Raw genomic sequence first — 24774 nt, forward strand, 5'->3', positions numbered from 1 at the left:
ATGTTTTTGTTAGTTTGTCCTGTCTTTAGTTATATCCCAGCAATCAGTTTCACCAGAGACGAATTGCTGGACATTCAGCAGTACACACCACCCGATATTTCACCGGTTTTCGACTATTCGGATGTTTTGCTGAACATTGTAGTCGGGGGAGCTGCAGCGCTGTTCAGACAAACTGTGTTAAAGAAGATGTGCTGTTCAGATCTAGAAGTGCTCTTCATTAACCGTAAGCCGTTCTATTCGCTGCAGGAGTTTTGCTCGTTCATTCTCGTGTCTACATTCTTCCGCAAGCGCACGTGAGCTCAGCTTTACAGAAACTCGCAGATCTGATACTCATGGCTGTATTAGATCAAAAGGGTGCTTCTACTAAATACTGAGCAAATGGTCTGAATACTTAGGATCATGTGATATTTCAGTTTTTCTTTTTTAATAAATCTGCAAAAATGTCAACAATTCTGTGTTTTTCTGTCAATATGGGGTGCTGTGTGTACATTGAGGAAAAAAAATTAACTTAAATGATTTTAGCAATATATATATAACAAAGAGTGAAAAATTCATCTGAATACTTTCCATACCCACTGTATATACACCTTGCTACGTGTACTGTGTTAGGCTAATCGAGACTTGTCATTTGCACTTTTATATTGTTGCTCTTTTGTTAGTTTTGACTGCTTTTATTGTCCTCATTTGTAAGTCGCTTTGGATAAAAGCGTCTGCTAAATGACTAAATAAAATAAATAAATAAATAAACATACAATTGTCGATTTATATATTTTTATTCCTTATTTACTTGTTCTATTTATTTATTTTTTATTATCTGTGTTTTTTGTTCTGTCACTATCATTCTGTTACACTGTGGAAGCTTCTGTCACGAAAACAAATTCCTCGTATGTGTAAACATACCTGGCAATAAAAAGCTCATTCTGATTCTGCTCATTGTTGCAGCATGATAATGCACGGCCCCATGTTGCAAGGATCTGTACACAATTCCTGGAAGCTGAAAACATCCCAGTTCTCGCATGGCCAGCATACTCATCGGACATGTCACCCATTGAGCATGTTTGGGATGCTCTGGATCGGCGTATACGACAGCGTGTTCCAGTTCCTGCCAATATCCAGCAACTTCGCACAGCCATTGAAGAGGAGTGGACCAACATTCCACAGGCCACAATCAACAACCTGATCAACTCTATGCGAAGGAGATGTGTTGCACTGTGTGAGGCAAATGGTGGTCACACCAGATACTGACTGGTTTTCAGACCCCCCAATACAGTAAAACTGCACATTTTAGAGTGGCCTTTTATTGTGGCCAGCCTAAGGCACACCTGTGCAATAATCATGCTGTCTAATCAGCATCTTGATATGCCACACCTGTGAGGTGGATGGATTATCTCGGCAAAGGAGAAGTGCTCACTAACACAGATTTAGACAGATTTGTGAACAATATTTGAGAGAAATAGGCCTTTTGTGTACATAGAAAAAGTCTTCGATCTTTGATTTCAGCTCATGAAAAATGGGGGCAAAAACAAAAGTGTTGCGTTTATAATTTTGTTCAGTGTATATATGACAAAAAAGACAGAGCATGTCTGATCACAGCCTCAGCTTGCTCTGCTATAAAATAAAATTAGACAAAAAATACAGTAAATATAACATTCTGTCACACTTCTACCCGTTGGAAAAAGTATTCACACTACAAAAAAAAAATTATTAAGTTAGTAGCATCACTACTTACAGTTAGTTACTTTCCTCTACCTACTGTATTTGTGTGTTGACTCTGGACAGCAAAAAGCTTGTTACTAACGTGACATAGCAGCACTTTGGCTGTCTATCAGTGCTGTTTGCCGCCTGCGCCCCCGTTATGGATTAAGCGTCCCGTGTAATTGCTGTCATGTTGCACTAATGATATTGCAGCTGAAAAATGGCCTTTGCAATCTCCTCCTCTCCAAATTGAGTTAAACCCATAAACAACATTTGCAGGAGAAGGGCATGGAGAAATTCATGTCGTACTGTTGATTCATCATCATGCTTAATTTTACTCATTCTTATTCATCTAGAGTTTTCTGCCTCTGTTGATATGCACTTGCTGTGTATTACAGCAGGTTGGCAAATAATAATAAAAAAAACCTGACACTGACAGACCAGGAACAGTCTTTTCTGTCTATCTGTGTTATACCCAAGAGTCTGATTATTTCTGCCACTGGGCAGCCAGCAGGAGTTTTTAAAACTTGAGAATCATATCAGCAACAGTGAAACTGAAAAGCACAGCAAAAAAATGTCATTTTCCTCCACAACTTTTTAAAGCTCCTAGATACATGGTCATAAACAAAATATTTTTTGACTTCAGAAGTTTTAACATTTGTACAATGTGCCCATGGTTTGTCTCAGGCTGAAGGCCCAGAAGGAATTTGCATATTTTTTATTGTGTTTTCGGCACTGATTTGCATAATTCTACATAAAAAGTCTGCTGAATTTTGTGGGTACCGATTCAGCTGACCATATCATCGTTTAGTTTAGCTGGTATATTTTATTGGTGGGATAGATACACCCACTTGCTTTATTCCCCCCCCACACACACTCTTGGGTACTGACATTGAGAGGATGTGGCAGAGCCGTGTAGCTTGTGGTGGCTCCCAGCTGGCCTTTTGACAGGCTGCCTCTGAAATGCTTTTTGAAAAGGTGAAATAATGGAGCACCGCCCAGGCATCCATCAATGTTAGCCATCCGTTCCGCTTGTCGCGCTGCCCACGGAACACATGAGCAATGAAGAGTCGACCAGTGCGCAGCTCCTATGAAGTCTCTCTCATCTGTGTCACCCTTGCCTCAGATTTATTACCTTTAGCAGAGAATATCCTCCGAATGGAAATAGAGGAACCACAAGTGGAAAAAATTAGATTGAATGTTGCCTCTTTGCTATATATATGCTGTATATTATTTCTCACTCACTTAAATAGAAATGTAGAATTTTCAAGGAAATCATTTTTCTATACATTAGGAATTACATTTTGACCATTTGGCTGAGAGTGATATTCAGAATAAAAATGTGAAGCAGATGGAATGGAACAAACAGCTTCCAGAATTCTTAGAGCACAATAAAGTTTAATGATGCCTTCAGGGATATTATCACCTTAGGCCTCTGGTATTGTCAGGGATCATAACACCACTGATCTGGGACATGCCCTGGGACATACTCACTTACTGAGATTCCCATCTGTCGATCCTTCAGTTTATCCAACTTAAACTAGTTGGAATAATAGTTAGACTATTAGTCACTAATCATTACACTCTAAGAGTCAATTCATTTTGCCATCAATACTCACATAAGATACCATGACACACTCACCATAACTGGGATTTCAGCAGACACTAATGTGTAGTAACTAGGTGCTGTAGGACTCTGCTTCAAACAGGCTTTAGCTACATATTTACTTTAAGTTAAAAGTTAGGTGCTTGGCCATTTTTTATTCCCATCTGTCGATCCTTCAGTTTATCCAACTTAAACTAGTTGGAATAATAGTTAGACTATTAGTCACTAATCATTACACTCTAAGAGTCAATTCATTTTGCCATCAATACTCACATAAGATACCATGACACACTCACCATAACTGGGATTTCAGCAGACACTAATGTGTAGTAACTAGGTGCTGTAGGACTCTTCTTCAAACAGGCTTTAGCTACATATTTACTTTAAGTTAAAAGTTAGGTGCTTGGCCATTTTTCATTTCCTTCTTTATATACAGTGAGGTTCAATGTTGGAGTCAGCTGTTTAGAAAATGTTTTTTTCTTTATGTAAAAATGAATTACTATTCAATTTGAATATATTTTAAAATGTAATTTATTTCTGTGATGACAAAGCTGACATTTCAGCAGCTATTACTCTCATTCTCTGTGTCACATAATCCTTCAGAAATCATGAAATCAGAAATGCAGCCTTGGTAAACAAACTACAAACTACTTTGACTCTCTCAGTCAGCCAGAAAAGCTAAGCATATGTTTATAAGGAGAAATTAGTATAATACCATTCTGTAAAGTATAAGGTGTTCCAACTACTACATTTACATGGGCAGTGATCATGAGGGCAGAGGTCAAATTCACAACATCCTGTCATATTCAGCACATTATCAGCCACTAACCTGTCAGACAGGCTTGAATCAGCATGTTTACACAGTAAATAGACAATGTTTCTGCCTCAATTTGTCATCAGCTCTGCTGTGTGAATTCAAACATGAGCAAAAATATGCTAAACAACAATGAATGAGAAAAATATGCCCATATTGGTACAGTGACACGCAGATGGCATCTAAATGGTGGGTAATTCAGCAAACACTGATCCACTTCTGCTCCAGAAGAAAATATATCAACCATATCAAATTGAAAAAGCCCACGGCTAGTGCCCGTATTTAGCAGTGCACATATAATACAACAAAATTAATTTAGCATTTTCTGATTACATTCACATACTAATAATTACAGTACCTCAATTATGTGATAAAAGGACCTTATACATTTTACCCAAAATTAAAATCTGGCCACCATTTACATGTATGGCTTTCTTTTTTCTGCAAAAAACAAATAGACCCCTAAATGTAGCATAGTAGTAACTTATAAAGTGTACATATTTTGAAAGGATACCATCTTAGTGACAGCTGTTGTACCAGCTGTGTAAAGATACCGAGTGTAAAAACTGTTAAAACATTCCTCAGAATATTTTCTTTTGTATTTTACAGAAGAAAGTGCAACATAAGGATGAGTTAATGATGACAGAATTTTATTTTTGGGGGAAACTATCCTTTAAATAAATTTTGACAATTGCTGGTGCAAGATGTCTTAAATTAGATCTTTTTCCAGGACATAGAATCTACAAAAATAAAGTAATGCTTTTTTGGTCTTTCCAAAATCATTTTAGAAACAAGAGCTAATTTCTTACCAATACAATAAAATATAATTTCAACAAAGCTTAAGAGAATACAGATAACATGTCACCTTGGAATGAAGTCGCAACAACCACCAAAAACTCCTTGATCGGTTTCAGGGTGGCGCGTAAAACTAATGGCTTGTACACGGAGGCACTAGGCAGGAAGAATGTAATTGCACAGTCCTTCGGAGTGAAGATGCTGATTACTAGACGAGCCAAATTATATCTCCAAACTTGTCTTTCCAATTAACCAGCAGGACTGTGTTTGGATAGATTGAATTTGTCACAGGCGTCGCCTGATTGGCTTCGTGATGACACTAAAAAAAATTAAAAAAAAAAAACCTCAGCGAAAAGAGCCATAATCACTTCTGAAATCATATCAGCTTGAATTATATCAGTATTCTCTGTTAAAATGAGGACAGCTAAGCAGACCTGATTGATAAAGTGTTTGAAATTTAAGCTCTTCTCCTCAAAGGCAAACCAAAGCATTAACTAAAGTCCAGTTTTCAACATTCATTCTGGTCACTGCATTGCTAAATATATGCCAGTTATAAAAGAACTGTATGAGACCATGATTAAAAGCAAGTTATCATGCGGTTTTATTGAAAATATGATGCAAACCTCATTCTGATGTTATTCTTTGGAAGGTTTTGTATTGGTAAAAAGAGTACATAAATTGAATTAAAACTATTTTTTGTAGTTTTGAAAACATGAAATGTTGTGATAGCTGATAGCTACATGACAGCTGTGTGAGACAGAATGTTAAAAAAGGCCACTATGTATAATTCCAACACATTGCAATGTCAGATCAAATCACTTCCTCCACGGAGTGCTGGGAAAGAGGAAAATAATCTCCTTCAAAATGACTATGGATTGGCCCTCTAATGAGTTGGGTTTTTGTTTAGTGTGCAGTGTTAAGTGTTAAAAAGGATGGTTGGATGAATGTGAGGGTGAAAATAGCAACTACACATTTGTACATGAGGAAAACATTACATTTATTTATATACATACAGTATATATAAATATACATGTACTGCGTTAGGCTAACCGAGACTTGTCATAGCACTTGCATATTATTGCTCTTTTGTAGGTTTCGATTACTTCTATTGTCATCATTTGTAAGTCGCTTTAGATAAAGCATCTGCTAAATGTTAATGTAAAACGAGTGAGAGTGAAGAGAAAAGAGACAAAAATGATTAAATTTTTGTTCTTCAGTTCACTGCTGAAAAATTTAAATTTGACAGGCTTTAGACACCTATTACTGCACAGAGTAAGCAACACTATTGTCATCATTTGTAAGTCGCTTTAGATAAAGCATCTGCTAAATGTTAATGTAAAACGAGTGAGAGTGAAGAGAAAAGAGACAAAAATGATCAAATTTTTGTTCTTCAGTTCACTGCTGAAAAATTTAAATTTGACAGGCTTTAGACACCTATTACTGCACAGAGTAAGCAACCAAAGATTAAATAAATATAAAGAGGAGATAAAAGGAGGGGAAACACCTGTGCTAGTAAAATAAAAATATATTATATATATATATACACACATTTATAGAAATTCAAATACCATATGTATTAAATTATTTATTTGTGTATTTATTTTTATTTGTGTTATACATTTAAATAACATCTGATCAGTACATCATGCTAGTTACGAAGAAGAGATGACCTCCAAAAAGGTGTCAATTATAATTACAAAATAATAATAATAATAATTATGTATATCATGAATGATGAATATGTATATACATAGATACATTAATCATACTGTAAAATAAGTGTATATAACAACGTTCAAATTATTTCACCCATCTGACTGAAATAAATTTATTTTGATCAATAACTGATGGAAATTTTTTAAATGTCACGTATTAAATGATTATGTATTTTTGTCCTTATATATTTAGCATCATGATACATCATGATAGTTGCGAAGAAAAGACGACCTCCAACATTCTCTGTCGGTACATCACCAATAACTGCATACAGTTTGAGTTCATGGGTGTGTAAAAAATTGTAACGTTCAACTGGTATCACCTGGATAGTGGCCCTTTTTCAACAACATAGAAAAATGTAGGAGAACCCCTTGATGTTTACCCTCCCAAAAAATCTACAGAACACAGAAGTAACAGTTAGCCCTCCCTTTGTATAAATAAAAAGGTGCTGCAATTCAAAGCAGCAGGAGAAGAAAACGTGCCATGCACTCACAGACACACACACACACACATTCATGAGAAAGCATGCAGACATAGTGCTCAACAGAAAAGCTATGAATATTTCATGATGTTGCAGTCTTCAAAGTGTGACTGCTGCCTCCCTCTCTGATGCTCTGAACATCAGACAACTCTCAAAGGATGCCCGGGACAGATATATGCAAACAGAGAAATATGCAGAAAAATCTAAGCCGAGCAGACAGAAGGAGAAAAAACATGGGATGGATACTGAAAGAGAGACAGAGGCAAGTGTTGTAGGTGCTAACGCTTTGAGTGAAAGATGAGCCTGCCACCAACAGCTCCCAGCCCGATGAATTAGACAGCAAGTTCTTCTGCAACATTTCCCTCTCTCTCTCTCTCTCTCCTCTCTCTCCCTCGCTCTGGCCGTTAGGGTGATTTGCCACATCATTACTAATTGATAATCACGTTGGAGAGAAGCCATGAGAGGCGTACTACAGAACGCTGCGGTGTCTGTGCTGACATTTCCTGGCTGGAGTAATGACTAGGTGACATTAGTGAGAGGCCTCGCAGGGCAGACAGTGAGAACAGGCAGCCGAGGGGAAAATTGCAGAGATGGTTGGCCCATCCATTTTTCCCTCCTTAACCCAGTGAAGAGGAAATGTGCGTGAAAGCTCAGCTGCGGTGCAGTATACTGACTGACTATTTCTACAGGTCCATTTTGGTCCAGGTCTTCCTGATGCTGAAATCACAGTGTGCGGTAGTGAATGCAAACTGAACATGGATATATAGGGGAGGCCAGGGATAACTGTAACACCTTGCACCAATTTAAACTGAAAGAAATTGTAAGTCACGGTGGACAATTAGGGCTGGGCTATAATATGGTAACGATAATTATCGCGAAATAATTTCTCGATAAAACGATAACAAGAGTTCGATAAATGGTCGATGTTTATGCGCTAAAAGTGGAATGAAACAGATCTACTAATTTGAGCTGCGCAAACAGTGTTGCCAACTTCTTTCAATGGAAAGTAGCTAAAGCCAGCTTAAAAAAGTTGCTAAATGTCACTAGATTATGTCATATGCTAATTAGCATATTCACAACATCATTACGTCGTATTGCCATTTACATTTTTTGGCCTCTCTGTGCTCCCACACTGTATTTTAATGCAGCCAAATTCTCAATAAAACAGTTTTCATTTATATGTTTTACCATTTCTATTGTCAGGTAATGAGATGAATATGAAAGTGACTGAAACGCGGCCCATTAAGACTACATAACCAGCCAGTGCTCCACACAGAGATCTGATCTTATCATCATCCAGTCTGTCTGGAATGACATGAAGAAACAAAACAAACTGAGACAGACTAAATACAGAAGAACTTTGGCAACGTCTCCAAGATGCTTTGAGAGACCTACCTGCAAAGCTACCTGAAAAACTATGCGCAAGTGCACCTAGAGCAAAAGCTGCTTTAAACGCAAAGGATGGTCACACCAAATGTTGATTTCATTTAGTTAATAGAAGTTAATTGATAAAGAAAATCTATTTATGACATTATTTTTGACAGCATCCTCATTTTACAGCCTTTTTACACAAGTGCCTAAAATTTTTAACAGTACTGTAGCTTTGCAGGTAGGTTTCTTGAAGCATCTTGGAGATGTTGCCACAGTTCTTCTGGATTTAGTCTGTCTCGGTTTGTTCGGTTTCTTCATGTCATTCCAGACAGACTGGATGATGATCAGATCAGATCTCTGTGTGGAGCACTATCTGTTGTCAGACTCCTTGTGCAAACAAAAATCTCACTGGATTATTACAATTAATGGCAAAATGAATGTTTGGAAATGTCAACTGATATTTCCTACTGACACACTACGGCAAAAGATAGAAATAACTCACCTAAAATCATTTTTAGCTGGTGACAATACTAGTGTTCTAATAATTTTGGCCACCACTATATAATCAAGCTGTCGTCTGAAGAAATCAAATACACATAAGAAAAAGAGAAAACCTGTGCTGTGATTTCAGCTGTACTGTATTTCTGCACAAGCTTTTTTCTATTAAGATATTTATTATTTTGTTAAGGAAAAATGACTGGAAAAGTGTAAAGAATTCAAAAACGTATAGTGTTTGTCATGTTCTGAACATAAAGAGTTGTTTAAAACCACAATTGTTTTGTTTTACAGTTAAAAAACAGTGATCTCCCCTACTTTAAAGTGTTACCTTAAACTCTGAGCTTTAATGTGAAGCAGGATATTTGACAAAATCTTCAAATAATTCATAACTCTATTGTGGGAAATGTAGATAACTTCTATCCTCGAGTGAAGTAAAAATCTCCAGTTTATTTTCTCATTCGGCACTCAGCCTAATTGTTTTCCATTTTAATCTTGTGCTGACAGAGTAATAGTCACTATGAACCTGGCCAAGTCTTCAGTGTGTCTTCCATTAACAAGGCTGCTCTGCATTCACCATCCATCACTCTAAGCTTGGGATAACCTTCAGTCCAAACAAACTAAACCCAACCTCAGCTCAGTGCTCATCTCAGTCTCACAGCGCCAATCTCTCTGAAGCTTTGATCTGTACTGCATTGAGTCCCTTTAGCTCTAATGAGTTGAAACATCCCATGTTACTTAATAGTTCTGCTAGGAGGTGGAATCCCTCGCAGCAATGACTGCTGGCCTGGTCTCTTTCCCTCTCACCTGAGAGAAAATTTATTTGTAATTGTTATTGACATAATGTGAGCCACGAGACAATGGGAGAGCACACTCTTCATCCCTCAGAAATGAATAGCCTGTATCGAAGTCTCTGGACGCACAAACCTATAGCTTTTATTCTCTTGGAGCCCAGGCTGGAGAAGAGGCAAGGGAAGTAAAAGACACATTGAGAAGTTTTATTGTATTATGTGAGCACTTTCATTAATCTATCGAAGAAGTGAGCCCCGTGGCACCAACTACCGCTCTGAGCTGGGAATAGCCTTCAATAAAAAAGCACAGTGAAATATAACATGAGCAACATAGGTCAATCCTTGTGACCTCACAGTTTGCCATTGAGCTCGCATACCTTGAGTAACAAAGAGGTCATATAAAAATTCACACAACTCTGAATTCCTTTTTCAATGCAGTTACTTTTGAAGACATCACAGCATCAAAGGAAAAGGAGCTGAGATGTGACATATCTGTGCTGCATGATAGACAAGTCTTAAAATAAATAAATAAAAAAACTGAAGCCAAAAACAGTTTATTGGCTTTTAAAATAAACAAACAAAAACATGTTGTTTGATGAACACTGATCAAGTGACACTCAAAGAGCCTGAGTGCTACTTTTCATTCTAATTGTTATGCTGATAATATCATTTGTAATTATTTTATATATTTAATAAAAACAATGTAAAATAGATCCATTTTAAAGAATGGCCTCAGACTTTTGGACTCCATTGTAAATATTTCTGGGGTTGGTTGTTTCAGTAAAAACATAAATTACTAATGTAAAATATTGAAATGTTTTTTATGAAAAACCATTGGGAAAATATTTGCATGTACTGTATTCAAACCATTTCTCTGTAAACCTCAATTACCATTTAATGGCATCACACCTAGTCATTTCAAGCTTAATTATATGACACACAGTATGTAATTTTGCATAACCAATTCATTTCTAGGCAGTTGCACTGGCCAATATAATCAACATTCTCATTTCCATTAAAGACCTGCAGGACAGTAAAGTACAAAATACAAATCTTTTATCATTCAGTTCAGTGCTTCATCATCTAATGAACTAACAGCCAAATTAATCATGCAGCCATAAACAGCCATTAACAGAGAGTTTAAGTCTGTACCTTTCATCTCTCCCATGTCTAAAGTCTTCCCTAGTTGTTCCAGTAGATCTGCGCGTGCTGCGTTTTTCTTGTGCTTTTTGCCGTCGTAGTGTTGCTGTGCCATTCCAGGATTGTTGAACCAAGCATTGCACAGCTGACAGTAGCGATCAGAATCCCGGTGCTGACGGGTCGAGCTCACAGGTGAGGTTTCTGAGGAGGGTGTTTTCACTGGACTAGGTGTCACCTCTGAAGAAACAAAGCAGAACAAGAATTAGAATGGAATAATGATTTAAAACAGAATTTATTTTATATTTTACATATTTAAAAGGGTCATGAACTGAGAAATCAAAATTTCCCTGATCTTTTGACATATGAGGTCATTGTACTATAAAAACATCCTGTAAGTTTCAGAACTCAAAAATTTCTTGCTAGTCTAAAAAAAGCTTATTGAAGCCAGTCTGCTAAAATAACAGCTTGTGGAATGTGCTGTTTATGATGTAATACTGCAGCTAAATACTGCCTTCGCCGAGGAAGATCAATGCCTGCTTCTACATCGCTGCCTGTTTAGCCCCGCCCACCAATTCGCACATGTAGCGTAAATAACGAGAGAAGCAAACGCAGGTCTATGCAGAAAGCAAACGATAAAGATGGCTCCGAAGACAACAAGACAGCAGTGCCAAGTTGTGGAAAAACACAGTCTTTGCATCGCCTTCCTTCTGATCATAACGTTAGGAAAGAGTGGATGAATTTAATTTTTAAAGAAGTTCCAGACCGCGTCAGTAGAACTTGGTCCTTTGTTCACTTCATTTTACTGCAGATTCCTTTACAAACAAGGCACAATTCGACACGGGATTTTCAAAAAGATTGAAACTAAAATGCTGTGCCGACTATATTGGATCCGACAGTAATGTTTTTATTCAAAATGTAAAAAGTCTTGATAACATTATAAAAGTGGACCTCAGAGAACAGTACAAAATAAAAAACAAAGGCAGTTCATGACCTCTTTAAGACTTCAGATTCGAACGCAATGGCAAAATATGCTGGGGAGGTGTGTTTGGTAAGTCTGCAGAAGTTTGGCAACCAGGTAAAAGATGGTAAATTCTGTAGATTGCTATTTAAAACTTACACTCTCTGTACATTTTTGTTGGAATCGGGGTCCTATGTTATTGCTAACAAATGCTGGAGAAATTGAGAAAATGTACACGTTATAAATGTTTCTTACTGGCCACTAAACTGTATTTTGTATTATTTTATTTTAAATATACATACACTACCATTCAAAAGTATGCATTAAATGAATCAAACGTGACATTAAACTCTTGTACTCCATGACAAAAGATTTCACTTTACAATAAATGCTGTTCTTTTGATATTCATCAAGAATCATGAGGAAAAAATCTATAGTATATTTTAATTATATTGTTATTAATGATTTATATTTTCCATTCAAATTTCATTCACTTCAAACACTACTGTTTCCATCTTTCAGTGACATGAAAATGCTACAAAAACACAATTTTTTCTTATTGCTGTTTTAGAAGCTTAACATGAAGAATATCCTATACATTTGTCATAACATGGTTTTCTGAAGAAAAACACCTTTGTTCTAGATGAACAAAAGTTGTTAAAAGAGGTGAGGGTCGGGGCTAAGGTTTTACAGTTCGTTTGTACTGCTTTGATTCTACTGCTTACATCACAAGGGGCACACTATCTGTTTTAAACCAAGTAATGTTGCCATTTCTAATAAAATGATCTGCCAACTGGCAATGAACTTTGTTTATTCACTTGCCAAAGCCAAGTTTTACTCTCATTTGGCACTTTAAGTGTATGATTTTGGACCCTAGTTGCAATCCAGATAGCTTGAGGATTTTTGGATTTTCTGTAAGTACACGCTCAGAAAGCAAAAGAGAAACTCACATAACAAATTATTCCCAGCTATGTGATGACATTTTACTCTTTGGATAACCCAATGAAACAAACAAAAGTATGTCTTATTCTTGTTTACTTCAGTGATTCTAGTCAGAAATGATTTCTGATCTTGACAGCAACAACCCAATTACTGAGATTTTATTCATCATTGTGTTTGGATGTGTTCTCTGCTACATAACTAACAAGCTGTTGCCAGTGACTTTATCAGGAAGATGATGCTCTGCATTGTTTGACAGTCCTGTGTTTGACCCACACACACACAAAGCCAAGCTTCTTTACTCATTTACTGTTTGGATGGCAGCATCACCACAGAGCAGACAGAATAAACACAAAACACCACAGAGAATCATAATGCCAGGGCAAACAATCAGTTTTAACACCTCAGTGGCTGTCCACTCTGCCATGGACAATGTTTACAAAAGCTCTGTTCAGCCTTGACATCACATCCAGTTTTTGGCAGAAGGGACAATTGGAAAGAATGAGCCACTTCCTGTATGAGTTTATTAGTGTTCATATGTGTTATTGTGCGGTGAGAGTGAACTGACCCAATATCTTTGACAGAGTTTGTTTACATTTACACTGAATGCCTGTTCTTCAGCCCTATTTGCAACTTTATATATAATTTGATACATAAACTACATTAGTAGTGACTGCAAAAGCTATGACAGGGGCTAAAGAGACTCCACATAAGCTTCCTACAAAGCTTTGATTTATTAGCATATCTGTAAAAACCCGGACGTACATGAACAAAGAGACGCGTTGAAAAGTATTCTTGTTGTGCCAGGAAATTTATATCCTGCCAAAACACGTGCATTATTCCTTCAATCTGTTTTTCACTCTTCGTTTACATTCTTTCCAGCGGGGTTGATTAAAGTATAATGCATGCTTTGGATGGGGCACAATATTTAATTTAGGCCATTAACAACCACTGCAGCAAAAATTAAATTTGATACCGTGAATTAAAATGCTACATGAGATGAAAATTTAAGGAAGATAAATGAGCTGCCACAAGAGAGGGCGGCAGTACATGAGCAGGCAACTTCATTTTTGAGAAAGCTTAATCTAGTTTATTTTTAACTGACGGCCATTCTCTGTAAAGAAATGTTGTTTATTGCAGGGCCTATGAGTTCTTGGCACAATGAAAGACAATACATTTGCATTAAAGCCATTAAATTAATTAATCTTGCCTGAAGTGTGGTCATACAGGAAATTTACATAGCATTTTATGTGTGGCAAGGCTTAGCTCTCTATGAAGAACTAACGTTAAAAATGCAAAGCAAATACAAATTTAATAAAAGTGACAGTAAAGTATAGTACATAATGTGTAATTCATAAAACTCCCTTAATACCTGGCTGCCGTTATTGGAGTATCTGACAGACTCTTGCAGTATAACACTATGGATATTAGCAGAATCCGGCACTGAAACATTGGAGTATTGATTTACAAGCTCAGGGATTTACGGAATGACATCCATCAAAATGAAAAACAGGAAGGTTTCTAGTTTCCTATAAACACAAGACCAAGACCATTCCTGTACAATATAAGATAACTGTGTTTTATTTTAACACAGATATTTTTGCACAACTTCAGTTTTTCATGCCATGTTTTATACAGGGTCACCAAGCTTTTTGACATTATTTACTAGATTATTTGCACTTGTTGTGTTCATTGTTCCCTTTGAGTAATGTAGCAGTTCCTTGCTTTAATCGTGAGTGCCACTGTGTTTTGTGTGTGGAATATAATTAATGTCTTGATTTATTGTTATATTTGTACTAAAATTCCATACATTTTTATGCCTGTTTCACACCGCAAGCTTGAGCTTCACATTAGCTTCATGTCAGCGTAAATACATTGTCACTGCAGCTGCAGGCTCGCCAAAGTATTCACACTGGAAGCGTTTGTACAGCACCACAGCAGCGGCTCCAAACCTACATATTTCTTTACAAAGACAACTATAAATTTGTTTTTAGAAGTTGGTCAAAAAGTTTTAAAGTCTTGAAAGTTTGTTAACATGCACCGCTCATGTTTGCAGTGTGAAATCGGCCTTATTCTGCACAGGCCCTCATTATAAAACACTGCTCACATGACATCACATGACAGTTCACTTGCTAAGTTATATTTAGGATTGATTTTAAAGTACTTTTACTCGTTTATAAATCACTCAATGGCCTAGGACCTAAATATATAGCAGATATGCTCACTGAATATAAACCTAACAGACCACTCGGATCATTAGGATCGAGTCAGTTAGAAATACCGAGGGTTCACACAAAACAAGGGGAATGTGCTTTTAGTTATCATGCCACCCGCAGTTGGAATCAGCTTCCAGAAGAGATCAGATGTGCTAAAACATTAGTCACATTTAAATGCAGACTCAAAACTCATCTGTTTAGCTGTGCATTTATTGAATGAGCACTGTGCGATGTCCGAACTGATTGCACTATATTATATGTATAATCGTCTTCTTAAATTCATTTTAAACCTCTTAAATCAAAATTTTTATTTTTTTTTATTTTTTAAATTCCTTGTTTTATTGTTGTGATTATTGTTTTTATTTTATTTTATGTAAAGCACTTTGAATTACCATTGTGTATGAAATGTGCTATACAAATAAACTTGCCTTGCCTTGCCCAAGTGAAACAATCTAAATCTAAATTATTACAATATAAAATAACTCTTTTCATTTTAAGATATATTTTAAAATGTAATTTATTCCTGTGATGGCAAAGCTGAATTTTCAGCAGCCTTTACTCTAGCCTTCAGTGTCACGTGATCCTTCAGAAATCATTCTAATATGCTCATCTGGTGCTCAAGAGACATTTCTTATTAATGCTAGCGATCTTCAAACAGTTTAGCTGCTCAATTGTTTGTGTTATACATTTCCTCAGGATTATTTGAGGAATAGAAAGTCAAAAAGTAGCATGTATTTGTAATAGAAATCTTTTGTGACATTATAAATGTCTTTTCTGTTACTTTTGAATAAAAAAGACTTACTGACCCCAGACTTTTGAACATATACAGTTGGTTGAGTGAAAAATTTAAGGGGGTCTGAATACTTTCCGTACCCACTGTATATATATATAGTAACTGAAATGGAATTAGGGACAGAGAACGGGATAGCAGGCCGAGAACAGTGACAACAAAAAACAACAACAAAATGTTCATAGTGCACTGACTGAAATCATTTCAAGTCTCTCACATTGTAAAAAGTTCAGTTCATGGCCACTGCTGCAGTGAAAAAGATTCACCGGTAATGCGTTTCCTGTCTGTTTTATAACAAACAATAGTAGCAGGCAGGAGATTTCAAACATTAATGAGATTCTGTGGGAGGAAATAACAAAGAATCTTCAGGTAATTCCAGGTGACAGTTTAGGCAATAAGGGAAGAGTCATCTATCAGGAGATTTACTGCAGGCATAAAGACAGCTACTGGATTTGGGTGACATAAAGATGGAGAGGGACTTTCGAAGCGATCATTCATCCAAGCAGAAAGCCTGCACAAGCCATATGCACAAAACTTTGCGTGATTTCCTAGCGACAACTGTTGCGTGTTGTTAGGTCTGAAACACACACTTTTATCACATTTAACAATGGGGGAAAACATGCAAAACATCTGATATATTTATTAAGCGAACACGCAAGGCGATGTGTGTATAACTTTAGAAATTATTCTTTGTCAAACTTTACAGCTGTAGACTCCATACAGGTCTAGTTATGAAGTTTATGCTGCCTTCATGTTACCTGATTTATCGTAAAATTTATATTGTTTCTGACTTTCTGACTGAAGTTGCACATGAAAAAAAAAACATAATTATGACTTATTTATTTTTCCAAATACAAATTTCCATATGCATATACCCATTACAGAAACCATTAGATGCATATTTTAAATTTTTTCACGCAGAAAAAAACAACAAAAAAATTCCACTGAATATAGCTAAATTTCTGTAAATTTAGGTTGTCTTATTTATATTCTAATTAAATTCCTAATACATTTCCCCCAAATAAACAAATCATGCTAGAACCTTATAAACAGCTTTAGTGCACAAAAATGGCACAAACCACTGAATGTGCATTTCACACGCAATCTTATCCTAATGCAATGAAGGTGTACGGCTTGAGAGATTCCATTTCTGAATCAACCAGAACAGGATCAAACGATTTTTTTCTTTCTTTTTTAAATCCTTGCAGTTATCCGCTTTCCTCTCTAAAAAGTCCTCATTGGAGTTTCTGTACAATTTTCTCGCTACTGAATCTCATCCAGTTCCATGCTTTATATAAGCAGGGAATGTTTGACCACATATTTGAAATATTTTACAAAATAACACTTCGCATTAAAATAAAAGCTTTTTGAAGATTCTGAAAGGCTTAAAAATGGAAATCGTAATTATTTTCAAATTATAATTAGGTAGTTTGCCCAGTTTCCACAATTAACTGTTGCATATCAAGTCTAGACACACATTTGCACAAACAACATAGAATTTTCCCATAATTACCAGTATTACTGTAGTAACAGGATGCACAGGCAACCAGACCTGACTGCAAACTCCCCTGCTGAGTAATTTAATAAGATGGATGTAGTACCCTTAAATGTCATGTAAAAATAAACACATGTACATGTAGGTCAATACACACGGCCTTCCAGTGGTTTCTCATTTGTCTTACTGAATATAAAAGAGGAGGAGGAGAAGGAGACAGGATGTTTTGTGTTATAAGCTGATATCCGACTGAAATAATAGTGTTTCCCAGGAGATGAGCTGGGCTCAGATCACTGGCTTCACTCAGTCACGTCACATGTGTGTTATGTAGAAATCAATAAGGGTGGCCGGTCAATAGCCTGGTTTTATTTCACACAAACTGCACTAGAGCCGCTAACCCCTGATTTACACTGCACACGTCTGCGGCGCGTTACGGCTCAGAGGAGGTTTTGTTACGCCCTCCACGCGGTGCCAACTCACACCAGAAGCGCAGCGGTAGGATTCGCGAGACCACGCCATTGCCTGTCAGATGTTGTTTGGTTGCTCATTGTCCTTGTAAAAAGGATTTGTGATGTCATATAACACCATGTGTTTTTGTATTTCGAGGATGAACCACTCGTCGTCCATTTCTGGCCTCCTGCCAAAGATATGTGACCGTGACATTTGATCGGGAGTCTGCACATGGTGTTTATTTTGAAATTGACATGATTTTTTTACTTTTATTTTGTATTTGCTGTGCGGTTTGGACGCGGCGTCCGTCAAAAATAGACTAGGTGCCTATCTTTAGCGAAGCAGCGCGGAGAGCCGCGAAGCTTTTGAAACGTGCCGCGGCGCGTCTGGTGTAAACACAAGCATTGACTAGAATGACCGCGATCAGTTCCGGTAGCCGCGTCAGAGCCGTAAAGCCCCGCAGACAATAATAACTTTAGCTAAACAATTTTTTTATACTAATGTCTAAGTTAATACTTGTTCAAAACAATCACTTTAGCAAAGTTTGTACGAGACTATTTTCTGCTTATTTTGATAAATAATGTTCAATAAATATAGCCTACTGTCATTAAAATGTTAAAATAAAAATATATTTTAAAATACAGAAACAAAATAAAAAGTAAAGATTCTGAAAACATTGAAGGAGATCCCATAATAAGTTAATATAGATTTACAGTAGTAACAACAAATTATATTTTATTATATGATATGATTAATATCATGTTTTTAAATATGATGGTTTCATTATAAACATGGTGATTATCTCTAAGGTGGACACCCAACATAATAGGCTATATAATATTTACCATCTGAATCTAACCATGTGTCATGTCAACAATTGGAAAAGTCAGCCATCTATTAATTATCATGTTAATTATTGTGCCTTTCGCCCCAACAGCAGGGGCGCTTTTACCCCAAATACCATACTTTTACATGTTCTTCTAGTTATTGAAAAACTGTTCCTTTAATTATCTTAAACCAAACTGATAATCATTAAGAAGACCTTTCTCTCAAAATATATTCAATAATTTTAGCGATTCTCATTTGCTACTTAAATCTACAACATTAAAAAAAATATATATATATTAGAGTTAGCACAGAATCAACTACACGAAAATACATCACTGCCAGGAGTTATTGCCCAAACTTCAAAGGCCTGTTTAAATTATTAAAACTAGAGGCATTTATTAACTTTAAGATTACTTTTATCATGTTAACTATATGTACAGCATGTTACATGCACGTGACAGAGGGGAACACGGCCGCATCACAGCATGCTGCCCATATCAAAGCACATGACAGACAGTTGTCGGAGAGCACCTGAAAAGCGTGACCGAATGAACGATACTCATCTGTATTTGCAGTACACAAGCCACGGTTCAGCTGCGCGACAAACGCTGCCAGTATGGCAAGCCGTTTTGATTTTTATTCATTCCCAGTATATGAATTCTTGATATCAACAATTACTTTTCAACTAGTAAAAACTATAATTCTTGATATCTGTAATTGTATTTTCACTAGTTAAATGTCACCATAGGCTGCCATTCAAAATCAATTGTTGATATCAAGAATTCATATCCTGAGAATGAATAAAAGTCAAAAGGGCTTGCCATACTGCCAGTGTGAAAGCACAATGCACGCGCTGCTCCCGCTCTGCATACGCGTGCGGTGTGAAACGGGCGTAACTTCTTAAAACATCATTGAGCATTAAATTACTCGCATGCATAATTATGTTTAACTTGATTATTAAAATACCTTAAATTATAAGTGATACAATGACTTGAATATACATCTAGTTTCAATTTCTAAAATCAACCCTCTACATTGCGAGTAAATCACTCGCAAATGCGACTAAATCTTACTCTGGGCGACTAAATCATGTCTAACATTAGCCATTGGCTAATACATTTTTAGATTTTACACGCCAGTATGTGTGTGTGAGGCGTTCAACATATTTTCACTCGATAAACACGCTGACTGAGCGCTTGAGAGTTTCGCTCTCCGTCAAGCGATCTGTACTATTTGGATGCGCTCAATGGATCATGTCATGTACTCAATGGATGCGCAGTATGTAGCACGCAGCGCACTGTATTCGACGTACCGTAAACTAGTGTGAAGGCGCACGACTTGCCGTCGCTTTACTGATAGCGCTGTGTTTCTCACACATGCAGAGAGAGAGAGCGAGAGTCTTGCATACCACGCTGTGGATGTGAGCAAAGCCTGACAAAATCGGCAAAAACCTCAATTTGTGGATGTCCTCATTTGTAAAACTGTTAAAGTAAACAAAGTTTTTTTTTACTTTTGAAATTGTAAAAATGCAGAAAGTTTTCTGTGAGGGGTAGGGTTAGGGTTAGGGGTGGGTTTAGGTTAAAAAGTGTATAACTATCTGTATATAAAAACTATATAAGTCTATGTAATGTCCCCATTTAGATAGCTAAGTAAACGTGTGTGTGTGTGTGTAAAATAGTATATCAGTCTGGCGAGTTAACAAAAAAATTTACTAGCCAGTGGCGATTATATTGCCAAGGTGTGCATAGAGGGTTGAAAATTATGTTGACATTTTTTTGTTGGGCTTAAAGTCACAAAGTGACTGTGATAATGATTTTTATAAAAAGCCAACCTAGACTTTGCTTTTTTATAAGAAGGCGAGGTTAGTTCAGATCAAACAAGTAAACAACTTATGCCGAGTTCACTGCACGATTTTCAAACTCGTCGGATCGCCGTTGTTTTCACACTGCGTGACTATCTGGGGTAGCATTCAGTTGCTGCTGTGTTCACATTGCACGATGGATCTGCGACAGGGGGTTTCACACTGCATGACTTCACAATAGGAAGACAGCTCTGTCTGGTCCGCAAACTACGTTTCACAACAAAACACACGCGGGAAGTGATAAGGAAATAACGCGAGAACCCGCGTGCGTCAGACCGGAGTTCTCCAGCGAGAATGTAATTATTAAAAAAAATATATATATATATAGCCCGCAAATTGTCTGTGAGCTGATTTCCAGCAACAAGAAGAAAAAGAAAAACAGATTATGTAGGAGGGAGATGTAGGGAACAGGGATTGGGTGTTCTGCAAAGAGAGTTGGAGGTAAATAATTTTGCAGTAACTGTTATGCTGATGTTGTGGCTGGTCAAGCAAATGTTTGTGCTTGTGTCTGTATGATATAATTGTTCATATATCTATTAAAATACTGATATTCTGGTCTATAACTCCTCCCCAAACTTCCCGCTGCCCTGTATCTTGGTCTCTCATTGGCTGTAGGTCATCGCCGATGTGTTTTTCAGTCAGAAATAATTTCACACAGCATGATTGTGAATCGCCGACAGCTCCAGATATTTAGCATGCCAAATATTTTGCGGGCGTCGGCGACGTGTCGGCAATTCGCTCAGATCGCGTCTTTGATAATTCACACTGCGTGATTGTCACTCGCATGAACGAGCACCGATTTGCCTCCGATGTCGGACATTTGTCGGCGAGTGAAAAATCGGGCTAATATCGTGCAGTGTGAACTTGGCATTAATGACATGAATTCATTATAAAATGATCACGCAACATTTTTAAAGTCAGTAATTACATTTCAAAATTGTATAAACATGTTTTCAGAAATAAAACCAATATGAATACAAAGATTGCATTTCTAAGAAATCAAATCATCTTTCCCTCTAAAAACACCAGCACTTTTTGGTTACTGTGAACAAATGTTGAAGTGGCACTGCAACATGTTTACAGTTTGTCCCCAGATTGCCAGGGCACTGAAAAGCTTACTGAGTTTCAAGAGAACTCCTCTCTGCTCAGTTAAGCTGGGCCTTAGCTAGTCTGTCTCAGTATGCCACATGTCAGAGGGATTGATGGTCTGCCTCAATCCCCTCGGAGTGGGACACAAGCCTCGTCTGTCTCTAGCCATAAGACGCAGATGGCACAGCTAATGATGGCATCAGTCAGTGACAGGAAACCCGGGAGGAACAAGCAGAGAGAGAGAGAGAGAGAGCAAAGAAAAAAGCAAGACTACAGTGGTAATTCATTTTAAGCCAGATATGCTACATAGCCTTGCATTTAAAACCAGACTGTGAAAAGAATGAAACTGAATTTTAAATTAACATGGCAACACACAAGACCATTAAACAATAATTTGCACCATGAGGTTGATAAGTAATGGATAAATGTGCAATCATTATCAAAAATAAGCCCATTCAGGGTGATAAGGACAAGGAGTTTATTTTAATAGTAATATTAAATAAAAAATTCTAAAACAAAAAAAAATAATACAAATAATAATAATGGTAAATATTTATTGTTTTAGATATTTTATAACAACAACGACAATAATAATAATAATAATCTACTATTAGTTTTTACTTAGAGGTTTTATAATCATTAAATTGATTTTATTATAATAAATGTGTAATATTTGAAAAAGCATAAGCAGAATTATTATAATAAAATATGAATACATCTAAATGAAAAGTAATTTTTAATATTTATATTGATTTAATAATTACAATAATAAATATCAATTTATTTTATTTCGATATTTTATAATAAATATATTTTTAATAATAATAATAAAATATTATCATTACTTTTTATTTAGATGTATTTTTACTTTGTTTTTATTATAATAATTATGAATATGTTTTAAATAGTATACATTATAATAATAAAATCAATGTAATTATAAAAATACGTCTATATAATAATAATAATTTATTATTATTAGTTTTTATTAAGTGGAATTTTTTATCATTAAATGTATTTAATTGTTATAATAAATGTGTAATATTTGTGTAAAAATCATAAGCATAATTATAATAAAAATAATAAAATATAAATACATCTACATAAAATAATTGTTTATATTAATAACATTAATGATTATAATAATAAATATTACTAGTTCTTTTATCTAGATATTCTATAATAATAATAAAATATTATTACTTTAGTTAGATGTATTTTTATTTACTGTTTTTATTATAATTATAATTGTTTTTCAAATATTATACATTTATTGTAATAATAAAATCAATGTAATCATAAAAATAACAATACATAATTCTAAATATTATAATTGTATTTAGATGTATTTTATCATTAAATTATTTTTTTATTATAATAAATGTGCAATATTTGGCAAATCATAATCGAAATTATTATAATAAAATACAAAATACATCTAAATAAAAAGTAATAATATTTTTTATACTTTATATTATTAATAATAATAATATCCGACAGGATACACAGTGGTTATCATCCACTAGTCTGCCTTGTATTCCCAATAGATTACATCAATTTGACATAGATAGTGGACAGACTGTGGCTCCATCTCAAGCGTTAGAATTGTGTAATTGATCCTAAACACTGGATGTGATGTGGTGGGCCTCCTAACTATGCCATATGCGGCACAGCTGTCCAGTGACGAGTGTAATTAATAAACAGATTGGGCATTTGGAGGCACAGCCAGTAGGAAAGCTGGTGACTAATGGATGCTGAACGGAACTGAAAGCCAGTCTCTCTCTCCATTGGCTGAAATGGAAATGACGCATGAAGCCTCTCTCTACTGTACACACTGTATATCCTTTGTGCATCCTCCTACAGGCGAAGGATTTCTGAGAGCCCACAGATCCCCGAGTGTTTCCTGCTCATTACTATTGTGCTGTAAACAGGTCAGAAACCTAACATGCACAGCAAAGCACTGCATGACAGAAACCTAATGCAAGAATGAACACAGACATAAACACAAATATGCAGACAGTGTGACAACAGTATTCTCAAACACACTGCTTTCACTCGGCTCCTTCAGTAAAGCTCCTTTTACAAAGTCACAGACAGACACATGCACTCTCTTCCGCCTTATTTTTAGGTCAATTACTCCTGTAGGCAAGTAGGCGGTGAGCAATGATGTGCAATGCAATGCTGTGAGTGTCCGGCTCGTTCAGACGCCAGCCCTGATCCTCCAGCCACCCGCGGTCATCTCCGACAGATCTCCTCATACATAAACACCCTCCTAAAGAACTTTTTAGTGCTACGTGTGTGTTTGTGTGAGCAACACGTACCTTTGGCTGTTATGGCAGGCTGTTCCCCCAGCAGAAGTTTGAGCCTCTTAGCATGGATCTTGCCTTGGTAATGAGACTGCGCTACCACCGCTGAAGTAAAGGACATGTTACACAGTGTACAGCACTTGTTCTTATCCACATCTCCCTCCTCATTCCCCTGCAACACATCAGACACATTTATCACGGTCAGAAGGTCAGACGGAGCAAGGGCACCCGGTTAAAAGAGGAAATCGAGAGCTTAGCACAATATTTCTCACAGCAGATTTTCTCCTCCTAAGCTCCCACCAATGCTTGAGGGTAAATGAGCTACAAATGTAGCAGAGTGAAGAATGAGAGCGAGAGTGGGGGAAATGTCTCGGCTTCTTTGGGATTGCTTATGTGGTTACTGGTGGGATGCAAATGGAGGTGATTTAACAGTAATGGGGCCAGTTTGATTGAACTATCACAGGCAGAAAGTGAGGCGATCACCCACTGCCTGCAATAAGATCCATTACATACTTTACATCAAATACAAGATGCGGAATCTATGGAGCCATTTCATGACTGAGTTCATCTTCCTTGTGATGCATTCATCAGTATATGCTTGGGATGAAGATCCAATAGAATTAAATTTTAGGGATGCAGTTTCTCGTCTATACCAAAAAGCCAACAATTCACGAACAGTATATGTGACCCTAATTTTCAGTCAGTCTAATTTTGAGCTACAGGCAAAAGAAGTGAAAAATGTCAGTTATGGTCGAAATTCGAATTTTCTGAGAGTAGTAGCCTACCTTTTCCTCTGCTTGCTAATGGTTGAGGAAAATTCGGATGTGTAACATTATATTTGATCCATGCATTACAGTAGGTCTTAATATAGATATATATTAAATATTATATATATATTAAATATTATATATATATATATATATATATATACAGTGGGT

The 24774-nt window shown here is 36.3% G+C and overlaps 1 protein-coding gene across 1 annotated transcript in view; it reads right to left on the minus strand.

The window, feature by feature from the left end:
• The window catches only part of zmat4a (zinc finger, matrin-type 4a), a 92863-nt gene that overhangs the window by 15320 nt on the left and 52769 nt on the right, over window positions 1-24774 (minus strand). The window contains exons 4-5 of the mRNA XM_016285244.1: window positions 23852-24008; window positions 10917-11141 (exon numbers count right to left, since the gene is read on the minus strand). Of these exons, the coding sequence (XP_016140730.1) occupies window positions 10917-11141; window positions 23852-24008 (382 nt within the window). The remainder of the gene's footprint in view (window positions 1-10916; window positions 11142-23851; window positions 24009-24774) is intronic.

Source organism: Sinocyclocheilus grahami, unplaced genomic scaffold, assembly GCF_001515645.1.
Source record: "Sinocyclocheilus grahami isolate Dianchi unplaced genomic scaffold, SAMN03320097.WGS_v1.1 scaffold195.1, whole genome shotgun sequence".
Lineage (NCBI taxonomy): Eukaryota > Metazoa > Chordata > Actinopteri > Cypriniformes > Cyprinidae > Sinocyclocheilus > Sinocyclocheilus grahami.